This window comes from Desmodus rotundus, chromosome 11 (assembly GCF_022682495.2).
Source record: "Desmodus rotundus isolate HL8 chromosome 11, HLdesRot8A.1, whole genome shotgun sequence".
NCBI classification, from domain to species: Eukaryota; Metazoa; Chordata; class Mammalia; order Chiroptera; family Phyllostomidae; genus Desmodus; species Desmodus rotundus.
In genome coordinates this window covers 5,797,530-5,822,166 of record NC_071397.1, presented here as the reverse complement: position 1 = coordinate 5,822,166, position 24,637 = coordinate 5,797,530, and the positions used below count along the sequence as shown (strand labels likewise).

Genomic DNA, 24,637 nt, shown 5'->3' with positions numbered 1-24,637 from the left:
GGGGAGGGAGAGAGCAGGCACGGATTCCTTCGTGCCTGCAGCCTAAGGAAACAGCCAGTTGGGACATTTCACAGCATCCTTGTTTTCCCTTTGCTCAGGCTGTTGCTTTGGGACTGCGACGATCGAAGCTACAGCTACTACATTGAGGTTTCCACCAATCAGCAGCAGTGGACCATGGTGGCTGACAGAACTAAAGTTTCCTGCAAGTAAGTGCCGTCCTTTGAGGGATTTGTTCCCGTTTAAAGACAGTCTTCCCATGCATTCAGAAGGTCCCAAGGAAGATTCACAGAATCACCAACTTTTACCGTATTTGGAATTTGAAAACATGCTCATGATCACTTCAGTTTTGACTATTAAGTACTTAGATGAGAATTTACTCTATAAGACCAAACAAGCTCTTCTTATTTTGTGATTTGAACTTGATTTTTGAAGATCAGGACACTTAAGTGGGGGGGGGGGATGTTTTCCGTCTGCAATTCTGTCTTGTGACCTCGCCCCCCATCTCACACGACCCCGTTAGGACTTGTTCCTTCCTTAGAGAATTTGGCTGATGCAGTACGCACTTTAGTAGTGATTCGGGGACTCTATCCTATTCTCCGCCCTCATGCCATTCTCGAGGGTAGCTTTAAGTATTTGTCTCATCTCTGTGTCAGCTACACCGTTATTCAAACTGAGGAAAGCTTGTACCTTGGGTTTTTTATAGGTGAATGGGACATTTTGTGCATGGGGCATTGGGTCTGTTTGAGCTTCACCTGGTTGTCGGGGAAGCCAGGAGGAAGGATTCTGCTAGTTCTAAGCAGAGTCACGCCTAGAATGAATGCGTACATGTGTATACGCCTACGGAGCTACTACTTAGATCAAAGTTAGTGTCTAGTGGGTTCCCTCATACTCTTTCCCAGCCATTACCTGAAAAGAGCACAGCACTTTTCAGGGTAGAGCCAGATTCTCTGAAAGGCAAGATAAAGCAAATAGCTGAGATTTTAAAAAATTGAGATAATGATTCACATGCCATAAATTTCACCCTTTTAAACCATACAGTTCTGTGGTTTTTAGTATATTCTCCATGTGACCACTACCATCTAATGTAAAACATTTTCATCACCCCCAAAAGAAACCTACCCATCAGCAGTCTCCCCATTTCCCTCCAGCTCCCTCAGCCCCCAACAATCGACTTTCTGTTTCTATGGATTTGTATATTCTAGGTATCTCATATAAATGGAATCATAATAAGTGATCTTTTGTTCCCAGCTTCTTTCACGTAATATAATGTTTTCCAGGTTCATGTATGTTACAGCATGTATCAGCACTTCACTCCTTTTAATAACCGAATAACATTTCATCATGTGAAAATACATGTATGTATATCTCATATTTTGTTTATCCACTTATCAGTTGATGAACATTTGAACTATTTCACTTTCAAGCTAATGTGCTGCTTCGAACATTCCTGTACAAGTTTTGGTGTGAGCATCTGTTTTCAGCTCTCTGGAGTAGAATTGCTGGGTGATACGGTAACTATGTTTAAGTATTTTTAGGAACTGCTGAACTTTTCCACAACTGCTACACCATTTTGCATTCCCACCAGCAATGTATGAGGATTCCAATTTCACCCCATTCTTGCCAGTTCTTGTTATTGTCTATCTTTTTGTTCATAGCCATCCTAGTGGGAATGAAGTAGCATCTTACTATGGTTTTGCTTTGTATTTTCTTGATGACTAATGATGTTGGCCATCTTTTAACATACTATTTGGCCATCATTTATAATATCCTTAATGATGGCTTGTTTGATGCAACGTCTGACACCCTCACCGTTATCATAGTGTTATCATGTAGCATGTTTGTATTGGTTAGGGTGACACTTGCTACTATAACAAATAGTGGCTTCAACATTTCAGTGGCTTAACACAACAGTTTATTTCTCAGTCATGTAACAGTCAGTATGGGTGTTCCTGGTTGTCACGTGGCTGTTCTCCACAGGTGATGGAGGAACCCAGGCGTCATCCTTCTTGTGGCTCTACCATCACCTGGGGCCTTATCAGCATCACCTGAGTCTAGCTGGCAGCTGGGGAAAGAACAGAGGGAAGATATATCTGGTTGGTTCTGAACAGCCTGGGCCTGGGCTTCGCGAACACCCCTTCCACTTGCATTACCCCAGAGAGAACTCGTATGTTGCCGCAGTCACACTTGTAGGGCTGGGAAATCGGTTCCTGGCTGGGCAGTGCCTTCTCATTGGGGCACAAATCTCATAGCCATCTCTGCCATAGCATAAGAAAACTAACAATTATGTAATAATCAGTATTCCAGTACTTTACATACTTTATCTTATTTTGTCCTGAATACAAAACACCTTGTGGAATATTGTCTCCATTTTATAAGGAGAAAATGAAAGCCTCTTTCTACTGTACTGCAGTGCCTCTAGCATTAGTAAAAAAAAAAAAAAAAAAAACCTAAACCAAGATAGATGATGAAAACTAGTAAATGAAGGGATTAACTTGTTTCCACGCTCCCAGAACTCTTTTTATACAAGAGGAAGGCCTTCGAGGCCCACGAGCAGCGGCCCATTCATCTTTCCAGAGTCCTTACTTGTTGTCCGTACAGCTCACGGACCAGGTCCTCTGCTTCCTCAGCGCTTGTCGTCTTTTACACACCTCGCTCGTCACCACCACCGTCACCATCACCCATCTCGTCATTCCATGTGCTACAGATTCGATTCCTCGCTCCTTTCTTTTATGTCCCCCTGTTGAAGGTGTTCTGCAGTGTGGACTTTTAAAATAAGAATTGGCTGACTGACTACTGATTAGGTACATATCATAACCATTTCATATGTACTTAAATGTTTTTTCTTGATTCAAAAATCCACTCACTCATTAGACCCTTTCCCAGTAGGTTTGCATTAAGTTATCAACATCTCTTTTTTCTTTTTTCTTTTCTCTTTCTATTAGTCAATGGATGTAAATAATTGATACGTTTTTAACTTTGTATGTTAGCACTTAGATGCTATAGCAGTAAGTGTTTTGTAAGTTAATAAATAAATAATATATGAGAAGAACAAGAGTAGTAGCAAGAAGTCAGGTGCCTGTCCCTCCAGGAATCATTGGAACCAAATGTTGTGATTTTATGTTTATAGGCCTAACCTCAGTCTACTGTGTCTTCCATTTTTGTATTAAGTCTTAAGAATTATAATAGAGGATATGCAGATTTGATTTAAGAAAAGAAAGCCTTTCCTTTTTAACTAGTATACTCCGAAGGAGTCTATTAGCTTCAAGTACTGTAGCTTGCTTTTAATTGAAATAAAGAATGTGAGTCATGTTACAAATGAAATTCTCTAGGATCCTTATAGACCACAGCTCTGCCTCCTGATAGTCAAGAAGTAATATGAGGGCAGGTTGTTACGGTCCTCTGAAAAATACCGAGGGAATGAGATGCTCCCGTGTTTCCCTGTGAGTCCCTCTGCTCTTTGGGGGCTGGAGTGTGTGTGTGTTTTCCTTTGTCAGTACCTTAAGTTCTTTGCTTTTAGAATAAAGGCTCGTTTTCTGTTATAGAGAACCCTATTTTTATATTGAGTGATTTTGGTTTTACCCAGCATTATTGAGATATAATTAATACATTGTATAAGTTCAGGATATACAATGTAATGATTTGATATATGTATATATTAAAAATGATTGCCACAATAAATTTAGCTAGCATATCTATCTCTTAGCACTTTCAAAAGCTATTTAGTACTGTTGTTGCAATCAGGATGCTGAACATACATCCCCAGGACTCCTGTTACAGCTGGGGGTTTGTACCTCTTGCCCGCTTTCATCCATTTCCTTAACCCCATCCCATTGCCCCTGGCAACCACCAATCTTTTCTGTTTCCTGGAGTCCATTTTTGTTTGTTTGTTTAGATTCCACATATAAGTGAGATCATAGGGTATTTGTCTTTTCTTTCCCTGACTTATTTCACTTAGCATAATGCCCTCCAGGTTTACCCATGTGGTCTCAAGTGTGTTGACTGACTTTATAAAATTACATTTCACCTCTGCTTTTTATATGTAATCTAATCCTGCACCCTTTAGCCTTATTTCAAAAACTTCACTTTCCAATTTTTTATTCATTTTCTGCCCTGTTTTCTAAATTGTCGAATCCTAAGTCTGTATCAATACAGTAAGATATAGACATCAGTCTTTTTATTATCGGTGTAAAGCATGCACATGGAAAATTAATTTAAACAATAGAAAACATAAGTGGAAAGTGAAATTTTATCTTCCCATCTTCTGTTCCGTTCCTCAGAAGTAACTCCTTATTTATGCATTCATTGGTTGATTCTTATATGTGCCCTGACCGGGAAGCGAACCCACAACCTTGGCATATTGGCATGACGCTCTAACCAAATGAGCTACCCAGCCAGGGCACCACTCCTTATTTTTGTTAGTTTAGTCTTTTTTTTTGTTTTGTTCTGCTATTACTTACCTGTTAAAATTAAACAATATACTTAAATCTCTGTTTTTTGATACATCAATTGTGAACAGTATTTCTTGACTGCCTACTGTGTTAATGAAGAAATTACCATCCCTTCATTTCTCTGTCTCTCCCCATCTTCTGTCAGCTGTCCTACCACACTGACATTATAAATATTTACGATACTTATTTTTCTGTTCCGTAACTTATAGTTACATCTTCTATGTGTTAAGTATAAATTGATCCTAAAAAGGAAAAGCTACTGAGAACTCAGTATAATAACATGACTATAGAAACATTGTTCACTACAGGTCTGTAGTGAGGGAAATATTCAATGTCGCTGAAATTATACCCCTCTTGGAAGAATTGTGCTGTGTTCAGTGATTCGATTTTCTTACAAGTGCTCAGAATTATTCCACAAATAATAAATAAAAAGCTTTATCTCCAGCTCTTTGTTTTTCTGGAGTTCCTAGTTACTTTTCTTTTCCCTGTTTCAGAAGCTTCTGTTTGGTCACTGTTTAATTTTTTAACAGACTGCTTCCTAGGCCTACTCTACAGCTGTAATCTTAAAACTTCTTTCTCTTTTATATCTGGGTTGGTCCCACTGTTTCTTGGATTTTCTTTTGTAGAATGCAGATAAAGGGTTAATAACAAAACCCTTTTTTCCTTTGCAAGAGACACTGACCTGGGACCCAGCTGGTTACCTTTTTAGATCTGTCCCCTGAAAACGTGATAGGTGTGGTATGTCAGCTGTACATTAGGCACTATTGTTTATGATAAAAATTACTTGTGATTGGTAAATGCACTTGGCCTGGGAGGACTGGAAATATTTACCTGAACGCCATAGCTTTGGATATTCTGAGTATGCTAACTTTTGTGACTAGGCACGTCCATCATGAAACTCCTAGGATCTGTGTTTATGGAGCTATTACAGGAGATAATAGTTCATTTGGAATATGAGGCTTCTAAGCCAACGTGGCCCCACGCCTGCCCAGTGCGTCTTGTACACTCTCACCTGCGTTGTCCCCTGCATGCCAGCAGGGGTAACTCCTCTGCAGTTGTGTAGACTGTGACGAGGGCTGCCCCTGAGGTCAGATGCCCGCTGCTACCCTAGTGGCATGCTGCTGTCTCTTCTCTCTGCTGGCGAATCTGAAGTCAAATGCGATTTCGTGGGTCTTTGTTAAGGGGATCCCTCGTGGGCATTCCATAGAGTGAATCTATAGGTAGTTCTTTTTTTCAGAAAGGGTATGTGGAAAGCAAATTTTCAGAATTTTGCATGCCTGAAACATAGTTTGTGTATGGAATTCAATTCCTTCAGAATTTGAAAGCTTGGATTTATTGCCATCTAGCATCTAACGTTGCTGATGAGAAATCTGATAAATCTGATTCTTAATCATTGTAGTAATTTATTTTTCCCAATAGAATCCTTTAGGATCTTCTCATTATCCTTGGAGTTCTTAAATTTCACAATGATATGGCTGTATGTGGGTTCTTCCTGTCCACTTTGCTTCAATATGGAAATCTGCCCAGTTTCCCTCAGATTTATGAATATTTCATCCACCTACCATTTTCCAGAAATTCACCAAAATCCCGATTTGCTAATACCCTTCCCTCCAGTTTGCAACACCTTTATGAATGTATTCCCTTTGTATTTCTTTGATGTCCCTTCACTGGGTCCCCAGGAAGGGAGAAAGGTTAATGTGCCTGCAGTGTGGGCCATCTTGAACTTGAATTTCCTAAAGCTCTGCTGCACGGGCTGTTGATACTCCTTTGACCCAAATCCTTTCCGTTTCCTTCTTTGGGCCTGGCTGCACTTCTCCCATGGTGTGTAGCTGTCTTGTTTCCTGCCAGTGTGTGTTCCTCCGCATACTGACCTCATTCGTGTTCATTTTAAACCGTTTCTTCACTTCCTTATGGTCCCATTGACTAGTATTTCTGCCTGCCAGAGTGTTAATCATCTCAGCCATCAACTGCCCAAGAATGACCTTGGAAAACATTTTGGCAAATATAAATGATTATATATAATGAATTGGATAATACTGAAATTTTTCTTTTCCATTTGAGAATTCTGTGGTCAGGTCAGTAGATTGCCTGGTATTTCCAGCTTGTAGCTTAATTTTCTCACAAGCTGTCTGTCTCCCAGCTAGATATACTGTCCAGATTTCCTTTTGTATCCAACCTAAGCATTCATTGAAAATGGTGTAAAGAGTTTTTAATAACTTAAGAAAATACTTATATAAGAAGATTTTTTAAAGCAAAGGTACAAAAGTATAGAAGTAGTATCCCAAGTAGGAAATAAAAATCTGGAAAAAGGCAGCCAGAAGGAAATATACCAGAATGTTAATAACAACTGCCTTTGTGTATTGGGATCATGGACTTATTTCTAGTTTTCTACATTTTTGACAATTTACATGTATTTCTTTTAACATCAAAAAAGGAAAACTTTATTTGAGAGAGTTTTGTCTTGCTGCAGCCATAAACGTTTCACAGATATTTGTCCTTGCCAGAGGAGCATGTGCTGGCAGAGTGGCATGGTTTGTTCACGGTCAGCAATTGATTAAAGAAATTAAATGCGTGCCATCCATAGCAATATTCTGGTAGCTCTGCAGAACCTGGAAGCCACTCACACCAAGCACAGGCTGTGCTTCCCTGAAAAGGACTCCCGTGCTTCTCCCCTGGGCCTCTTGAAGCCCAGTTCTCGGAGAGCACCTCTTCTGCTCGCCGTTCCCCAGGACTTCAGCAGTCCATTTCCACGTGGGTTCCCTTTCAAAGGAGCCAGACCTACTTGAGAACCCAGAGCATCACCTGGGATCAGGCAATTTCTGACTTTAGACAGCACCCTAACTTTACACAGGTGCCCCACTGCACCTGAGGAGCACTTGGACTGCCTCTGTGCCACTTGGAAAGGCCTCTGTGGGGTCAGCTTGTCTGCTCCCTGGTATCTGAGAAGCAGTGTGTCCCCCTCACTGATACACTGTCATTTAGTCCTGGAGAAGGCCAACATTCTGTTCTGGGGTCTGTTTCTGCAGCTGGTTCTAATCACTATTCACTAGGAGTCTTAGAACAAGGAGCTGTGTTTCTTTCTCTAAGTGCCTCAGTGGTTGAGGGCGATGAGATAAATTAAAGGTGGAGATTTACAGCCTCAGTAAACTCTTCAAAAGTGTAGCAGGATTGAAAAACAGCACATTTAAATCTAAACTATTTACCGTGCCTGTGATTTTCTGCGTCTTTTTTCGTATTGTTAGCCATAAAGTGGAAAAGGCTTTCCTTCCGCCAGCGTTGTTTCTTAGCCTGACACTTAAGGAAACGAAAGTCTGGGGTTGGTTCCAGGGGGTCGCTGCTAAGCGTGTGGCCCGGGGTTGTGTGCAGAGGGCTTGGGGTCACTAATGTGATGCAATAAAACGAAAGTGGGTTTTAAAGGAGGAAATGTCTTCCGCAGTGAGACTGCTGAGGAGGAGAAGTTCGTATTCAGGGCCGAGTTTCCGTTTCCAGGCTGGGATTGTCGCCCCTGACTGTCGCACAGCCCTGCACTGAAACACGACGGCCTCTTGCTGCCTCTGCTGTGGTAACAGACAGGCCGCTCTCCTCCCTGCGAGGTCGGAGAAGTGCACTTGCTTGTTCTTTCCTGAAGTGCGAGCCAATTAATGGGCTCTGGTTGTGTAATTGCCACTTTTAAAATGCTTGGGGAGATTTTATTTTTCTCTTCTCATGCTTATTTCCATTTTCCTATGTAGCATCTGACAGAAGTGAAAAAAGCCAGTCATGTTCTTTCCTATGTTTTATTTTTAAAGGGCAAACATTGGTGTTAATTTTGTCAAAAAGTTTAGAACTTGAATGATAAAAGAACATGTACCTGTAAGAGGTTGGCAGAAAATGAAAATGAAAAATAACAGAATTTAGATCTCTCTCTCTCTCTCTCACACACACACACACACACACACACACACACACACAGGTCCGACACTAGGCAGCCCCCTGTGTCAATGGATAGCAAAGCCTGCCCTGGAGAAGGCACCTGTCTGTTAGACCAGACTTGGAGACACCTGTTAATCAAACGGTTGCTTATGGGGTAATGAAGTACCAGGAATAGATGAATATTTTGCCATAGAAAGAAAACACCACTGGGGAGTCAGTCCCTCATACCTGTGCATCTAGACAAGGGGCTCATCTTCTATATTGCAGAAAGTTTTTATGCAAAAATGTACCCATGTATTGGAAGCCATGTGGGAAGTAGATTTTGATGGTAAGTATGTGAACCGAGTCGTAAAGTCAGAGCTGTCAGCAGGTTCTGTCAACCACCAGTGCAGAGGTTCCTCCCACCAGGACGTCTGACAGATGAAGGAGCTGGAAGGAAATGACGTTCCCTCAGCTAGCAAGTGATCCGGAGGGAGAAGCTGAGAGCTCCTTCTCTCTTCCTTGCTTAATCCAGGAGCCACGTCACTCTGTGAGGATGATAACTTTTTCTAAGCCTGCCGTACATAAAATGAAGCATGCCTCAGTAAAGCTTTCTCAGTGAGCTGTGTGAGCACATTAGAATGTACGTGGTCAGAAGATTTTTCTTTTATTATGGCAAAACTTACACATTAATATTGCAGTCATAATGACACAAAATCCAGACCACACGAGTCCAACTGCCGTCATCTTTCTCTTCTCTATTCCACTCCGTTAACTGCCACCTCACATTCTCTCTGCGCCCTCTTCAAGTGTACTTGCTGTAGCCAGAGTAGCATTTTTGAAGCACAGCTCTGGTATTACACCGCTTAGAACCCTTCACTGGCTCCTCACTAAGGGTTCTCGAGGTGAAGACCCCACTTGTTACCTGGCCAGGAGCGCCTGCACAGTCTGGCCCCGTCCTGCATCGCTCTCCCTGTTCTGCTCAGCCTGGCTTCCTCTCACCTCCCTCCCCGCACCACGCTGCACCCTCCCACAGAGCCTTTGCACGTGCCACGGCCTCTGCCTGGAGCCCTGCACCCTGCCATTCGTCTGGTTAACCTCCGTTATCTTTTGGGAGAATCTGCCCGGACCACCCATCTCAATCAGATTACTTTGTTATTCCTTGTCACCGAACTGAGCTACTTTCCTTTACAGCTCCCACCACAGTTTGCAACGACCGTGTCCTTAGTGTGGTTGTGGTGTGACTGTTTCTTCCCCACTAGACTGTAGGCTCCGTGAGAGCAGCGGTTTGATCAGTTTTACCCACTCTTATCTGTGAGAGCCCAGCGAGGGCCTGACACTTGTGCCGTCCAAGCGAATGAATCACTGAGTGCTGCCGGTCTGTCTCCAGTCTCGTGCACACGCTGGCCTCATTTTTCCTGCTGCTCTCTGGAGCTGCTGGCACCCCAGGGCTCCGTTGGGGGGTCTGTCCGGCCCGGCTCAGATGCTGTCATGTAGGGCAAGGCAGAGTTTGTGCGAGAGAATAAGAATTGCTCATTGCCCCTAATAATGTCGTGCTTATGCACTAGGAATGTGCCTTCCCCACTTCTCTTCATTAATCCATTATTGGTCTGTCATCCTTGTTTATTTACAGCCTTATTCCACAGATTCAGTCATTGTCAAAGGTTCAGTTTTCTCTGGTCTCCACATCTATCCTTGCCCCTCAAGTGAATGACTTGGAAACCCCAGTAACTATCACTTGAGATTGGTTACTGGCTGGAAGTCCATTACCTTTATTTTTAACCACTCTTCGAGAGAGTTAAGTTTTTCTTTATGGAGAGGCCAAGTGCTTTAAAAACTGTTTGCCAGCTGTGCCCCTTTCATTCGGAAATTGATTTGATTTAAAATCCCAAGTTTGCCAGGCTAATATGTTTCAATTGCTTCTCTGGATTTCAGAGTGAAAGGTTTAAAAAAAAAATCTGGCCTTAATCTCTGGAGAGGAACTCTAAACCACATGCCGAGGCTCTCTCTGAACCTCCCGAGCAGGGGAGGGTCTGTCCAACCGAACAGACCCCGCTCTGGCGTCCTGGGGCTCTGGGTCCCTCCCGCGGGTTCAGGATGGCTGCAGAGGGCCCAGCCTCCGCATGGACCAGAGAGGTGCTTGGAGGTACACCTTACCATGACCAAGCCGTGGGTAACCCCTTTCTTGAGATAGGCACTGCCCACAGAGCAGTGCAGACTGCCCGTCAACGGGCCTCCAGTAGGAGTCACAGAACCCTAATGTAGGCAAGCAAACTGAGCATTCGGAAACACCAGAATAACAGTCATCATAAAAATACATCTTTAAAAATGAATTTTCATCATTCACATCTGCAAAAGAGGAGAGTAGAGCCTACTAGAAAGGTCAGTATAGTTTTGATTGTATCTTCTTAAAGTGACCTGACTCAGTTTGCCTCCGGGTCCTAACGAGGTCTGTCTTGGTAATCATGCTGCGATTAATGCAGACTCAGCTATGCCCCAGAATGCTAACAGGCTTGTGTTTCCTTCCTAGGTTAAAAAAGAAACAAAAAAAAAATTGTTCCTATGAATTCAGGGATCCAGCATGCACATAGAATTTGTTTTCAGAGCTGAAACGTCACTCTTCCTTGACTCTGATTTATTCTCGTGGCTTCAGCTGTCTCATCCATTCACGTTTTTCATTAAATGTTGTCCCCTTCTGGAATGGCTTCTCAAACCCAGCTTGTCTGAAACTAATCTCATTGTCGTCTTTCTCCATAAAGCAGCTCCTCCTCTTTGATGTCCCTGCTTGTGTTGGTGGTAGCCCCTCTCTGGGCATCTCTACTGCTCTGACTCTTCCTTGCCCTCCACAGCCAGTCAGGTGTCCTGTCTTCTCTTTTACACCTTTTCTTCCTTTACATCTAGTCCCATTGGTCCACCTGAATTCAGCCCTTACACCTCCCTCCCACAGTACCACAGGAGCCTCTAATGGACTTCCTGGAATCTATACTCTTTGCACCTGTGGCTGTCCTGGCATCTGGAACACATTGCTGGACTGGCCTGGCTTATCCTTACTCCCCTCTGTAGGCAGGCCAGTGGGCTACTGAGAAAAGCCTCCGACCCCTGCCTGGGTCATCTGCTATCTCTACTCTACATGACCAGCTTTTCCCAAACATCTTGTTTTCAATATTCTGTGCTGCTGTCGGATCTCGTGTCCAGATTTCAAATATATAATTACCATGTCTCTCTGACTCGCACCAAACTTTCTAACAGTTATCTCTTTAATTCTCTCCTTACAGGTATCCAACTGTCCTTTCAGTCTGGCCCAATTACTATTGCCAAGTGAGTCCATGCTTTAGATCAGCTAATTACCTTTATTTCCACCTGCTGATCTTCAGGTCTCTGCCCGTCCTCTGTTCCCTTCAACACCCAGCCAGAAATGCTCAGAGCGCTCTTCCTTGATCTTCCTTCTCCCAAACACAAGTAACTGCCCTATTAGCTGAATGTTCATCCTAACTTGTTTGCATATAACTTGATAACATTCACTTTTTCTTGGGTCTATTTCAGAGAATAGAAAAATAAGGGGCTAGGCTGGGAGGACGTTTGCTTTTTAAAAAATTTAACCATTTTATAGAGAATAAGTAGCATAGATGATAGGTGGAAAATAGACAGAGGGAGGGTGAGAATAGTGTAGGAAATGTAGAAGCCAAAGAACTTATAAGTATGACCCATGGACATGAACTATAGGGGGGGAATTTGGGAGGGAGGGGGAGGGTAGGATGGAGTGGAGTGGGGGGGGAAATGGGACAACTGTAATAGCATAATCAATAAATATATTTTAAAAATTAACCATTTTTCAAAGTGCACTGGAACTGACCCCTGTGAAAGTACAGGGCCACCCTGGCTGGTATGGCTCAGTGGATTGAGTGCTGGCCTGTGAACCAAAGAGTTGCTGGTTTGATTCCCACTCAGCGCACATGCTGGGTTGCTGGCTGGGTCCCCGGTGGGGGACATGTGAGAGGCAACCACACATTGATGTTTCTCTCTCTCTCTCTTTCTCCTTCCCTTCCCCTCTAAAAATAAATAAATAAAATATTTAAAGAAAAAAAAAGTACAGGGCCTGATCTTCCCAGAGCAGCCTTTAGCAAGTCAAGCTATAATCAAATGCATAGCCCAACCAACTTTGATTCAGTCTAATATTTATTAAGTGACCTAGGTACAGGCCACCTTGTGAGAGAGAATACCTAGGAGAAAGGAAGACATTTCCCCTCTGAAGGAACTTACAGGTTATACACACTCCAGACATTTGGGAACCATCTCAGACACACACAGAGTACAAAATACGAAACAGGATCATAGAATATTGTAATCGAAAGTACCTTGGAAATCATAGTTCAAGCCTCTCTCTTTAAAGATGGGAATCTGAGGCAGAAACCGCAAGTGCCTTTCCCAAGCTCTCTAGCGGAGTGGTCCAGATTAGAACCCAGATGTCCTGATTCTGAGTCTCCCAGAATTTTGCATGACCTGTAAGACCAGAGTAAAAAAACAAACAAAAAACCCCAGACATATAAGGGCTGTAAGAATATAGACATGATCAGAACATGGCATGAAGTTGGGGAAGTTCTTCTGAAAAGATGCATTTTCAGCCTAGCCACCTACTACTGGCCTCCACTGTAGCTCGGAAAACTGGTGATTCACCAACCACAGAAACCCATGAACTTCAGATTTTAAAATCACATAAAGGAACAAATCAGAAATAGACTCACCTTCCAGAAGTTACGATGAAGACCATAGATTATAAATATGTGACACTTCATATGATTTCCTACCTTGCTGTCACCGCTGCTTGCTCCGTGGAATATTAGGATGTCCAGCCTGTTCGCTGTATCATAATTCATATTTTAAAGCCAGTTTTTAAAGTGTAGTCTCTACGCCAGTGGTCAAGACCAGATTGCCTAGGACTTCACTGTCCGAGTTACGGAGTACATCCGCCTCTCTTTGCTCCCCTGTTCCTCCCTATTACCTACTGAAAAAAAATTCACTACTCTGTTCATCAGGTTGGTCCCTTCTGTCCAAGTAAGACTCGCGTGTGTGTTTTTTCCCTCTGTTTTAAGCCAATATCCATAAAGCATATTTTCCCCCACAGGTGACATTTTCTTTTCACGATCCCTTGAAATGGAATGTAAGTGAAGTTCACCATGGCACTGTAAATTATGTCCTGAGTATGAGTAATAAACATTTCTTACAAAGTTTTAAAGTGTAGTTTCGGGCTGGTGATCATCTGGAATTGCACACATTAACCAGCTGCTTTAGAGGGAATTAGCGATTGTTTTCTGCTCATCCACTTTTCACCTCTTTATTCAAATTTATACAGCAAAATGGAGCCCACGTAATAAACCTTAACCGAGCAAAAGAATGTTTGTACTCTAAGAAATGTGGCTTAGCAGTCTTGCCCTGGAAGGGGTGATGAGTAGTCATATGTCCACCCTCCCACCTTCAGAGGAATTGTACATTAAACCCATCCCAGAGAGCTCGTGGTTTTCCTCCAGTGACAAAGACTGGGTAATAGTCCTTGCTTCCTCATCGCCTCTCTGAGCCTTCAAGTGTAAATTTCTTAAGCGGGAGTGATGCTTGGGCAAAGGAGGGAAGCAGTGTTGGTACAGCTGCTGTTAAATGAAAGTAACTTGTGTATATTGTTCTTTTTTCCTTCCTAATTCTCTAGGGAGTTGCTGAATTCTCTGTAGAATTTGGCAGCGGATATATAGGCTTAATAGAAATTCTGACTGCTGGAGCTTCGAAATGTATGGTCCTTCCTCTAGGGTATGCTGCGGATGGGGGAGGGAGGGACTCATGGATGCTTATTTGCTTGTTTTACATTTCTGAAGCTTCTGAATTCATTTCTCCTAATTAAAATAAAAATTGGAACCTCAGCTAATCGAATGTGGAGATCATAGGTTTAAACTAACAAGAAGACATGATGCTAAAGTTCTTGTTCTCACAGCACCTTCGAGCCCCGCATATCATCGCTTCTGCCTGTTCGTACGTAGGTGCCTCAGGTCGACTAACAACAGCCTCGGAGGCACAGAGATGCAGTTGTGTTGCTCTGGGAGGACAGAGAGCCACCACAGTCACATTTAGGAGTAATCGAGTTTTTAGTGAGACGCGGTGTGTACTGTGATCTACAATTATGAATGCATTCATTTTTGGATTTCTAATCTAATTTTCAAATTTATACCTTCGCATTGCATTAATATTGCATTCTTACATAAATATGAATTAATGTGATAAATTTCTGAGATGTGAAGGAAGCACGGGGCACACACTGCCTGTCTTCTGAGCTTCCCATATTTGGGGACGGAGCAACTGATACTCTCAGCACTGTTTTCTCCTTGTGTTGCTTCCTTAACTAAGAGTAGTATTCAACTAATCGTTGCCCTGAAAAACCCCCAATTTGTGGGGCACGGAATCATGTTCACTCAAAACTTTGTTATCTGTCCATCCATTAACTTAGCAGACATATTTTGAGGCACTGCCCTAGGCTGGCCCTGTGCCCGGCGCTTCCCTCCTCTCCTGGGCTCATTAGTAAAGCTCTCCCTTCAGCTCAGGGCCAGTAGGAACTGAGAGGCCTTGATCCAAATGGAAATAGAGGCATCTGTGGATCCCGACACACCTAGATGGACCATATCTTCTCTGAGGGAATAAGTAGGGATAACATTTATGGGAGCAAGCAGCCTGCTGCACCTGGAAGCACATACTATGTAGACGGCAGTGGGCTCAGCCTTGGTAGGTACAGAAAGATCACTCCTTCTCCCTTCAGCCCACTGGAGGAAAGTTCAAGTGTGCCTTTGAGCACAGGTCTTCCCAGAGACCGCAGGATTGCAGCCTGCTCACTCAGCCAATCCACTTCTTTGTTACCTTTGCATTGGAAACAATAGCCTCAGCTGTAGCAGCCTTAGCAAACTGAGCATGTTTTGTTGCAGGCCTGTGCCAGTGCTTTTTTTCCTGCACTCTCTGATGATAAGTGGGATGTTCATTTTGTAATGAGCACTTACAGTTTCTGTGAACTGTGTAATACCATATAATAAGCAATAATTTCCCACTTACCCTTGATAACAGGAGATTTCTGCTTGGCTTTTAGTGATAGCCAAAACATGGGTGGTTTTTTATAAAGATGATGAATTTTCAGAGGCATCTCTTTTCACAAGATAGATTGGCAAGTTGTTTTCCAAGTGTGTCCAAAATTTGTAATGTGTAATCTCGCCTTTAAAAAGTCAAAGTCAGATCAAATGGTTCTGGAGTAGCCATTTGTAATAAAATGACTATATCCATTCTTAAACTCGTTTTAGCTCTCTCCTGGCTGTGCTTTTCCTCAAGGGATTAGCGGCTTGAAGCTTAGCCCAATAGTTTAGATGATAAAACTGCCAAGTCTCAAGTTATTGTTTTAAATTTCCTATAAGAGATTATATCGTAAGTATAAAGCCAACTCACCCTGGATGGCTTGGTGCCCTTCCCTGAGAGAGGGTGCCCTGGGCTCCTCTCCCCTGAGCCGCACGCTGTCAAGACTGGATGGGGTTCTTGCCCTGATTTTTTTTAAATCATTACGAAATACTTGAAAAAAAAAAACAGACACAAGTTTTACACTTTAATCCTCCCCACCTCTATTTAAAGTCATCTCTTGACTTTCCCTTGACGAGTGAGTGCCCAGACCCCATAAGATCAGTATTTTCCTGCAATGACTGAAGATTTCTCTTTCATCAGCCTGTCTTACCTGTTTCTGAGACATGGCTTGCGTTGTCTCTTGGTGCATTCCTGTGGGCCTCTCAGTGACCACTCCCCCTCAGGCAGCGCGAGCCATACCGGCAGCCGTTCGCTCTGTGACTTTGGGGGAGCCGCAGGAACCATGAGGACAGGAGCCCCCCACTTCCAGGATCACAGGCTCCTGCCATTTACTGTCACGGCCTCCCTGCAGATTGCTGGCGTGGCACTCCGCCCTGTCTGACTTTCTGAAACCGGGGCGTCAGTGAAGGGTGTTGACTAAGATGCAGACGTTACTTGAGCTGACCTCATGTTTAAAAGACGATTGTGCCTTTCTGGCACAAAAGGCTGGATTTGTTCATCAGAACGATAGATGGATCCTCTCTGTGTGCAGAATTCTGCATGGAGTTATGAAGAAAAACGAAGATAGTTCAGTTCAAAAACAACATACGCATCAAAAAAGACTCTCCTGGACTTCCTGGAAGTCCAGGAAGCTCAGAGAGTCCCAAAGAAGCTGGACCCAAGGAGGAACACACCAAGGCACATCATAATTACATTCCCCAAGATTAAAGAGAAGGAGAGAATCTTAGAAGCAGCAAGAGAAAAGGAGACAGTTACCTACAAAGGAGTTCCCATAAGACTCTCCACTGATTTCTCAAAAGAGACCTTACAGGCAAGAAGGGGCTGGAAAGAAGTATTCCAAATCATGAAAGGCAAGGACCTACATCCAAGATTACTCTATCCAGCAAAGCTTTCATTTGGAATGAAAGGGCAGATAAAGTGCTTCTCAGATAAGGTCAAGTTAAAGGAGTTCATCATCACCAAGCCCTTGTTATATGAAATGTTAAAGGGATTTATCTAAGAAAAAGAAGATAAGAAATATGAACAGTAAAAATGACAGCAAACTCACAGTTATTAACAACCACACCTAAAACAAAAACAAAAGCAAACTAAGCCAACAACTAGAACAGGAAGAGAACCACAGAAATGGAGATCACATGGAGGGTTATCAACAGGGGAGGGGGAGGGGGAGAGGTGGGGGAAGGTACAGAGAATAAGTAGCATAAATGGTAGGTAGAAAATAGACAGGGGGAGGGTAAGAATAGTATAGGAAATGTAGAAGTCAAAGAACTTATATGTATGACCGATGGACATGAACTATAGGGGGGTAATGTGGGAGGGAGGGGGTGTGCAGGATGGAGTGGAGTGAAGGGGGGGAAATGGGACAACTGTAATAGCATAATTAATAAATATATATTTTTAAAAAAGACTCTCCTATCAGCTGACTCTTTCCCAGGGTCACCTAAAAAGCAAACCGGAGTTGAAGGATTGCTTGCTTTCTGTGTCTGCTTCAAAGTTCATCCAAACACCAGAAGAAACAGTGTACAGTTTAAGAAGACAGTTTATCAGAACTAGAAAGCAAGAGAATCACACCTTTATGAAGTTAGTTTGCCTCCGAGTGAGGTGTGGGAGAAGTGTGTGCCTGGGTGAAGACCGTGCTTCCTATGGTCGCCAGCAGCCAGCAGGGGCGTCCGGCCTTTTGGCATCTCTGGCCCACACTGGAAGATTTCTCGAGCCACACGTCAAAAACATTGCAACACCTGATCACAAAACAGTCTCATACAGTTTTAGGTAAATTTACGACTTTGTGGCGGGCGGCCCGCGGACCCCCGGTTTGGCTGCGGGAGCTGCTCAGAGAGCCTGCCTCTCACCCCTCTGGCACTCTGCAGCCCCTTTGTGTCCCGAAAGCGCCATCCCAGCGGCCATTGTTTTCCTTCTCCTGCGGCGCCTGAAACTGCCCCTGTGCCTGTGAAACTGGGTCCGCGCTGCACAGGAAATGCTTCGACCCAGGTGGAAGAAGATTTTTAATCAACTACCGAGAACAACCCATTTTCTCCCAAAATCTCTGGAGTCTTAGTAATCACTGGTGCCCACGCTTTTTAGTTGTTTGCTGGGATTTGATTTCTAGCCCAGCATGTTGTCTTTTGGGGTTTATTTAGATTGATTTAATTAAATTCAAATTTATGGCTTGCAGGATCCTTTTGCGTGGAGACACCTCCCCACCCCAACTACAGGTAGAAGAGCATTGTGTGGTAGCAGGCACTTGTGATGAAATGAAGGTCCTTCCTTGAAAGCGGAGTGGTTTGACTACATTTGAGTTAGTGTTACTGTTTAGCTTTCGTTAGGATGTTGGGTATTTGGATTTAAAGTTTGGGGGTAGTTTTCCAAGTTGTTTGAAATGTCACAGACCAGTGTTTTCTTTTAGAAAAGCCTACGTCAAATCATTTATTAATTTTACTACCAGTGAGAAGTAACGTAATGTGGGGAGGGTGGGGGGGGAAGATGTGGGAAACTCAGCACCGCACGCTCAGAGCACCTAAAATCTGTGCCAGTGTTGCCGATTCCTGGCGTCCATTCCGTCTGGAAAGGGAGCTGAGGGGGAAAAGCACTCAGCAGAGGGGCTCTAGGGAAAGGGTGTGGGGAAGCAAGGTGAAAGCTGTTGTCATCATTGTTATTTCTTAAATGAGGTGCTCCGCTATTGTAATGAGAACTTCTGACTCGGGTTTTCTTGAGAAGTGAGGTTCCTTGCTCTGAAGTCTTGTCCCATCCAAGTGATGAGACCTGTCCTTTCTACCTCTGGCCAGGGGTCCTTTCACCCAAGGGACCTGTGGACAGCACTGTGTTCCTGCACCAGTGTTCCTCGTGTGTTTTGTTGTATGCATTTGAAAGCATTCTGAGAAGGGGACTGCCAGAGGGATCCATGGCACAAAAAGGGAGGACTCAAGGGTGGGGTGAATACCCACGTATAAGAACCCTCAGGAAAAGCAGACGCTTGGAAAACACAGGAAGTGTCAGCCACTGGCAAATTTGTTACTGGTGTTCCTTTACCTTCTTTCTAGTTGGTCTCCTATGACCTTGTCCACCTGGTGCACACCCTAGGTCTGGGGCCATTTGCTGCTAGGATGACTGTCATGCTCACTGTCATCGCTGACCTCACCTCCATAAGCCTTGAAATATGAGTGGTGCTGGGAACCAAATGAAGTTCACGGTGAAACCGGAACCCTCCTCACCAGGCGCAGATTTCAGATTTCAGATTTCAGAATCATTTCTCTTTTTGCAGCTGCATTTGCATGTCAGTCCTGTAGGTTCGCTCTAAGATACCAGGGCTGGGGAAGCTTTAGCCCTTGCTCTAGCCCTCCTTGACTGCCTGCCTTCTTTCTGGACTCCCATTTTACCTACAGGAAACCTGTACGGACATCTGAAGCATGCACCTTGGCGGCCCCAGGTAACGGCCAAGAGTGTGAAGTACAGGGTCCCGGGGGGTGAGCAGCTTCCTGCGCATCCCAGTACTCACGTGTCCCAGACACTTGGCCAGGGGAGGGCTCAGAGCCCTGCCTCGGGGAAGGTACAGCCTAGTGGATGAAATAATGAAATAATGTGAATGAAAGTAAAAACTCTATGTTGGAATTGTTTGTTAAATGTAAAATTACTTCAATCTCAGCCTTTGTGTTAGTGATTGTGTCCTTGAAATACTTCCCTACGTCTCGCCACCAGGAAGAGCAGGGTGCAGTGTGGCAACACTCACCGCACATGAGTGAAGTAGAACAGGCAAAATGAAACCCCTGGACGAGACTCAGGAGGCCGGGCTCTCAGCCGTGTTCTGCCCTGACTGGCAGGTGTCCTTGGGCAAGTCCTTCACTCCCTGTCCTCTGTCTCCACATCTGTAAAACAGCTTCCTAAAATGATGCTTACAGCTACACTCCAAGAGCTGCTTTATTGAAATAATACAGTTTATTGTCATGTTGTCAATAAAAACGCAAAATACTTCTGTAAAAATCGAAGTACAATGGATTTACCTCAAAAGCACCTTCTAACATTTACGCAGCAGGATTCTGCAGTCCTAGGATGGTGCATCAGCTGGACAGATACATGGACACTGACATACGTGTGTGCTATATGTATAAAATACATATGAGTGAGTTTTTAACTCTTACATAGGAGGTGGAACCAATCTCTTTAGCCGCTTCCCTCCATGTCTTAGACCCTGCAAACTAGCCTTAATTGTCGTGTGCCGGGGCCCAGACAGCTGCAAGGAGTTCCACCTCCAGGGAAAAGCTTTCAACCACAGAGACTCTTGTTGGGAAATGAAAAATAAAAACAAGAGTCTGAAATATATGCAACACCTGGAGCTTCTTGGAGACTCATGCTGCTGTAACATACACAGTGAAATTATACTTGAAAGAAGTATAGTCACGTAGAACCAAAAGAGAGGTGATGAGTTTGTATTGGCGGAAGGGTTAGGAAGTTAGCCTTTTTCTTCTAAAATCATTAAGTACATACCTCATGACTGGAAGCCTTTTCCTAATGAAATATGAACATCCATAAGATGCTGGGTGTGCATTAAAAATGTCTTAACAGTTGTATTTTTAGCATGGACACAGCAGTATCAGTTAAAATAATTAGCCCTTGCCTGTAATCTAAAAGTCTCATCTCTTTACTCTTACTTTTTTAGAAGGCAGATGTTTTAAAACTGATTTGAAAATCAAATTTGCCCTTCAGTGATTTCATTTGGAAGAAACATAGAAGTAAACATTATAAAGAAGGCTTTTCAGTACATTATGCATGCAAATGTGGCAGCCGGTTCGGGCTCGCAAGTGGAGGGGGATGACTGTTCCGCTTGAGAAAGGTTGAGTTGTTGAAATGAATACAAAGGTCACCGACCCGCGAGTCTGTCATTTAGTAGCAGGGCTATTGCTTCATGTTAAACTCTGCCTGCCAAAAAGTAAGAATTGAAAGTTTCCAGCAGGCAAAGTGAGGCCACATTAAAGGTGCAGTGGCTGTCCTTGAACAGACTGTGGGGCACTTTTATTGATCTTGCCCTTTGCCTAATCCTGGGCTGATGCAAGAGAGTGGGGTTATGAGGGGTTTGTGCTCTTCCCAGAATACCCCACTGGCGCTGTGGCCATAGGAACGGAATACGTGCTGCAAAGACTCACGCTGATTTATTTACACCGTTGTCTGGCATCCCCTCAGGGGTCAGGGACGATGTCTTATTCATCTTCGAATCACCGAAACACAGCGCAGAGCCTGACATGTGGTGGGAGCTTAGAAATTATTTGTGAACAAGTAAATGAATGAACTAATGAGTGAGTGAGTAGTTATTTGGGGGAGCAATTTTTAAAAAATTAAATCATAGCACAAATTTGTCAGACTTACAGTGAATTAGGTAGAGATTGTTACTATGGAAGAGTAGAAAATGAGATTTAAACTAATTCAAACCGGTTTTTTTGCTCTGAGATCTAGAGAGGTCTTCCAACAAGGAAGTTTGGCCACCCTACCCTAAATATGAATTAAAAACTCAGTTGGCCCAGCTCCTCAGTGGGTGGACACAGAAAGTGGATGGTTCCCCAGAACATCCCCTGACAAGGGTTTGCAGTGTGGGTGGGGCCCAGCCTGGCCTTAGAGGAAGTCTGACCTCTTGATGTGACACTAAATCATGGTCCAGACACACCCATTTTAAAGGCCTCATTGAACGAACGGCAGCTTGGAAGTCCATCCCTGGCCCTTCTCCGACTGGTGACTTCCAGGTCATCCTTTATGCCCAGCTGCGTCATCTCCTGTATGAATTCTGACCCGCCCCCCCCGCCCCAGACTAAACTGGGAATAGCTAGAATGCCCAACTCAGGTGAAATGTGGCAAAGACCTTCTCTTCTCCGTGATCAGTCCTAAAACAGGACTCACAGACTTGGCAAGGAAAGGGGGCATTTCAGGCTGATCAAATGACGAAACCACTTTTACTTCACATCTCTGGTGATGAGGGAGGAGCTGAATCTGGTTTTGCTCACTACTATATTCCTGCCATTTGGTAGAAGCTTGGTGTGTGTTGATTTGCGTGAGCTATCCAGAATGTTATCTGTTTCCTAATCTAGAATTTAAAAGTTACAACTGGGGCCCTGGCTGGTGTGGCTCAGTGGATTGAGCATCATCCTGAGAACCAAAGGGTCGCTTGTTCGGTTCCCAGTCAGGGTACATGCCTGGGTTTTGGGCCAGGTCCCCAGTAGGGGGCACATGAAAGGCAACCACACATTGATGTCTCCCTCTCTTTCTACCTTCCTATCCCTCTGTCTAAAAATAAATAAATAAAATCTCTTTTTAAAGAACAGAAGAAAGAAAACATGCTAAGTGAAAGACGCCAGCTACAAAAGACCATATATTGTATAATCCATGTCTATGCAGTGTTCAGAATAGGCAAGTCCAGAGCGACAGAAGCGGATTGTTAGTTTCTAGAGACTGAGCATGTGGGGAAATGAGGGATGACTGCTGAAGAGTGAGGGGTTGCTTTGGGTGATGAAATGTTCTCAAATGGATTGTGCCGATGGTTACACAATCCTGTGACTAGACTAACACCACTGAATTGAACGCTCTGAAAGGATGAGTTTTATGGTACGTGTATTGTATCGCAATAAAGCTGTTATTTGAGACAGAGAGAGACAGAGACAGTGGGACATGTCTTGATCCGGATTGAACGAACCCATGTAAGAAGGACTGTTTATATTAGGGACCAGGGGCAGCAGCGCCGTGAGACAGAAAGGCCCTCATTGTCCTGCTTTGTTAACGCGAACAGTGCAGATTGCAAACACCTGCAGCTTCCAGCTCGCAGAAGCACCACGTTCACGGGGTTCTCAGCCATTGAGGAAGGCTAGACTCAAACTACAGCCAAGACACGTAACTTTTCTCTCCACTGCGTTTGTTCCGCCTTCTCCTTGCAGTTCCTTGAGAAGGAAGATGAGAGGGGCGGGTCACATTCACTTTTCCTTTGTCTCCTGCTTCCTGCTCCTGCCCCACCTCTTCCTTATTTCTCATGGTTCTCTCTGCACAGAGTGTGGCTGGACCAAAGATCACTGCTTTGATGCATTTTCATTTACATATTCAACCCCAGAGATTTCACTGTGGGGCTTGGGATGAGAGGAGGGCAAAACACAGACCATGGGGCCCTGCTGCCACAGTGAAAAGAACGGTCCAGTCTTCCTCACATGTGGCTGGGCCCCCGCCACCCCCGGGAGGCAGCACAGGCTTCAGGGGTGTTGGCTCCGTGGCCTTGGGTTGAAGAATTGTCAGGCTCTTGACCAGCCATTCAGCCCCTCTCACAGCCACTTTATGTGCCGGCTACTAAGTCAACAGTGTGAATTCCTTCTGTGAATAGTCTTACCCTTGTGTTATAATGGGATTTTAAGTCAATAAAATTCAGATTCTGAAATCAAAACGATCCTTGCCCCTGGTGCTACACTGGAATAAGTACATATAAATGCAGGAGTTAGAGACATTTGCATGAACTTGACCTGACTGAGCAATAGTCCCTTTTTGATATGGAAACAGTTGAATCCTGTGACAGAACTACATTCCAGAGATTAATTCTGCACTGACCTCGTAGAGGTCTCTCATAGGACATGGTTTTTAAGTAGCTCGTCTGTGTTATCCCACATAATGCATTTTTACTACCAATTACTGTCTGCCCTAACTCAGTGCTGGTAATTCAATTTGATTCTTTGATGGCATCATAAAATATTGATAACAAAGTTGATAATAATAATGGTGTGAGATTGGAACCAAAAACCATTTTTATTAAATCAAGTGAAGACATAGCAGATATATTTGATTTCTCCTGATTCCATAATGCTCACTATTATTCATTCATTCAAGAAACAAACAAATTGAGCACCTACTAAGTGTTAGGCATTGACCAAGAAAGACAAGATCCCTGTTTTCAATAAGTTTACATCTTAGTGGGTGTAATGGCAAGAACAGATAAATAGGAACGTTTCAACTCCTGACAAATGCTATTAAGAAAAAAAAACAGGGTAGTAGGTAGACAGTGTCAAGGCCATGGTGGGCGGGAAGCAGCTACCTGAGGTCAGAAAGGCTTCCCTGAGAGGGGGGCATTTCAGCTGAGTTAAGTGATATAGAAGTCAGCCTTACAAAAAGCATGGGGAAAGAGAATTTCAGTTAGCGTTAAGGCTGTGAAGAGAGAATGAACTTGGTGTGTGTGCAGAACAGAGGGATGGCTGATGCTGCTGAAAAGTTTGGTCAAGGACTCAGAGTGGTACGAGTTGAGATGGAAAGGCCAGCAGATCTCAGACCACATATGACTTTAGGTCTTGGTAAGGAGTGTGGACTCTTAGAGCTATGGGAGTTATTGGAGGGTTTTAAGCAAGGGAGTGGTGTGAACTGCTTTCTGATTTTTAAAAATCAGTCAGGTTGCTGTGTGGAGAATGAATTGGAGGGAGTCAATATGAACTGGGAAACCAGCAAGGAGGCTGTTGCTATAACCCAGACAAGAGACGACAGGGTCTTGTACTAGGATGGTGGCACTGGAAATGGTGAGAAGTGGTTGGCTGTGGAAAACCTGTGGCTGATGGACTGGACCGAGGGCCAGGGTGGAGATGGGGGGAGAAGAAAGAAAGAGGTCATATGTACCTTCTGGTTCTGTCCTTGGTTCTGGACATTTCACCATTTCACTGTTGTTGTTTTTTTCAGCATCCTGAAATAAAACAGAAGGCGTGCTTCCT

The 24,637-nt window shown here is 43.8% G+C and overlaps 1 protein-coding gene across 8 annotated transcripts in view; it reads left to right on the top strand.

Moving 5' to 3' along the window:
* Positions 1-24,637, top strand: part of BTBD9 (BTB domain containing 9) — a 431,840-nt gene that overhangs the window by 356,357 nt on the left and 50,846 nt on the right. For all 8 annotated transcript variants that reach the window (XM_053913937.2, XM_053913938.2, XM_053913936.2 and 5 more), the window contains one exon: positions 99-206. In XM_053913937.2, coding sequence (XP_053769912.1) covers positions 99-206 — 108 coding nt within the window. The remainder of the gene's footprint in view (positions 1-98; positions 207-24,637) is intronic.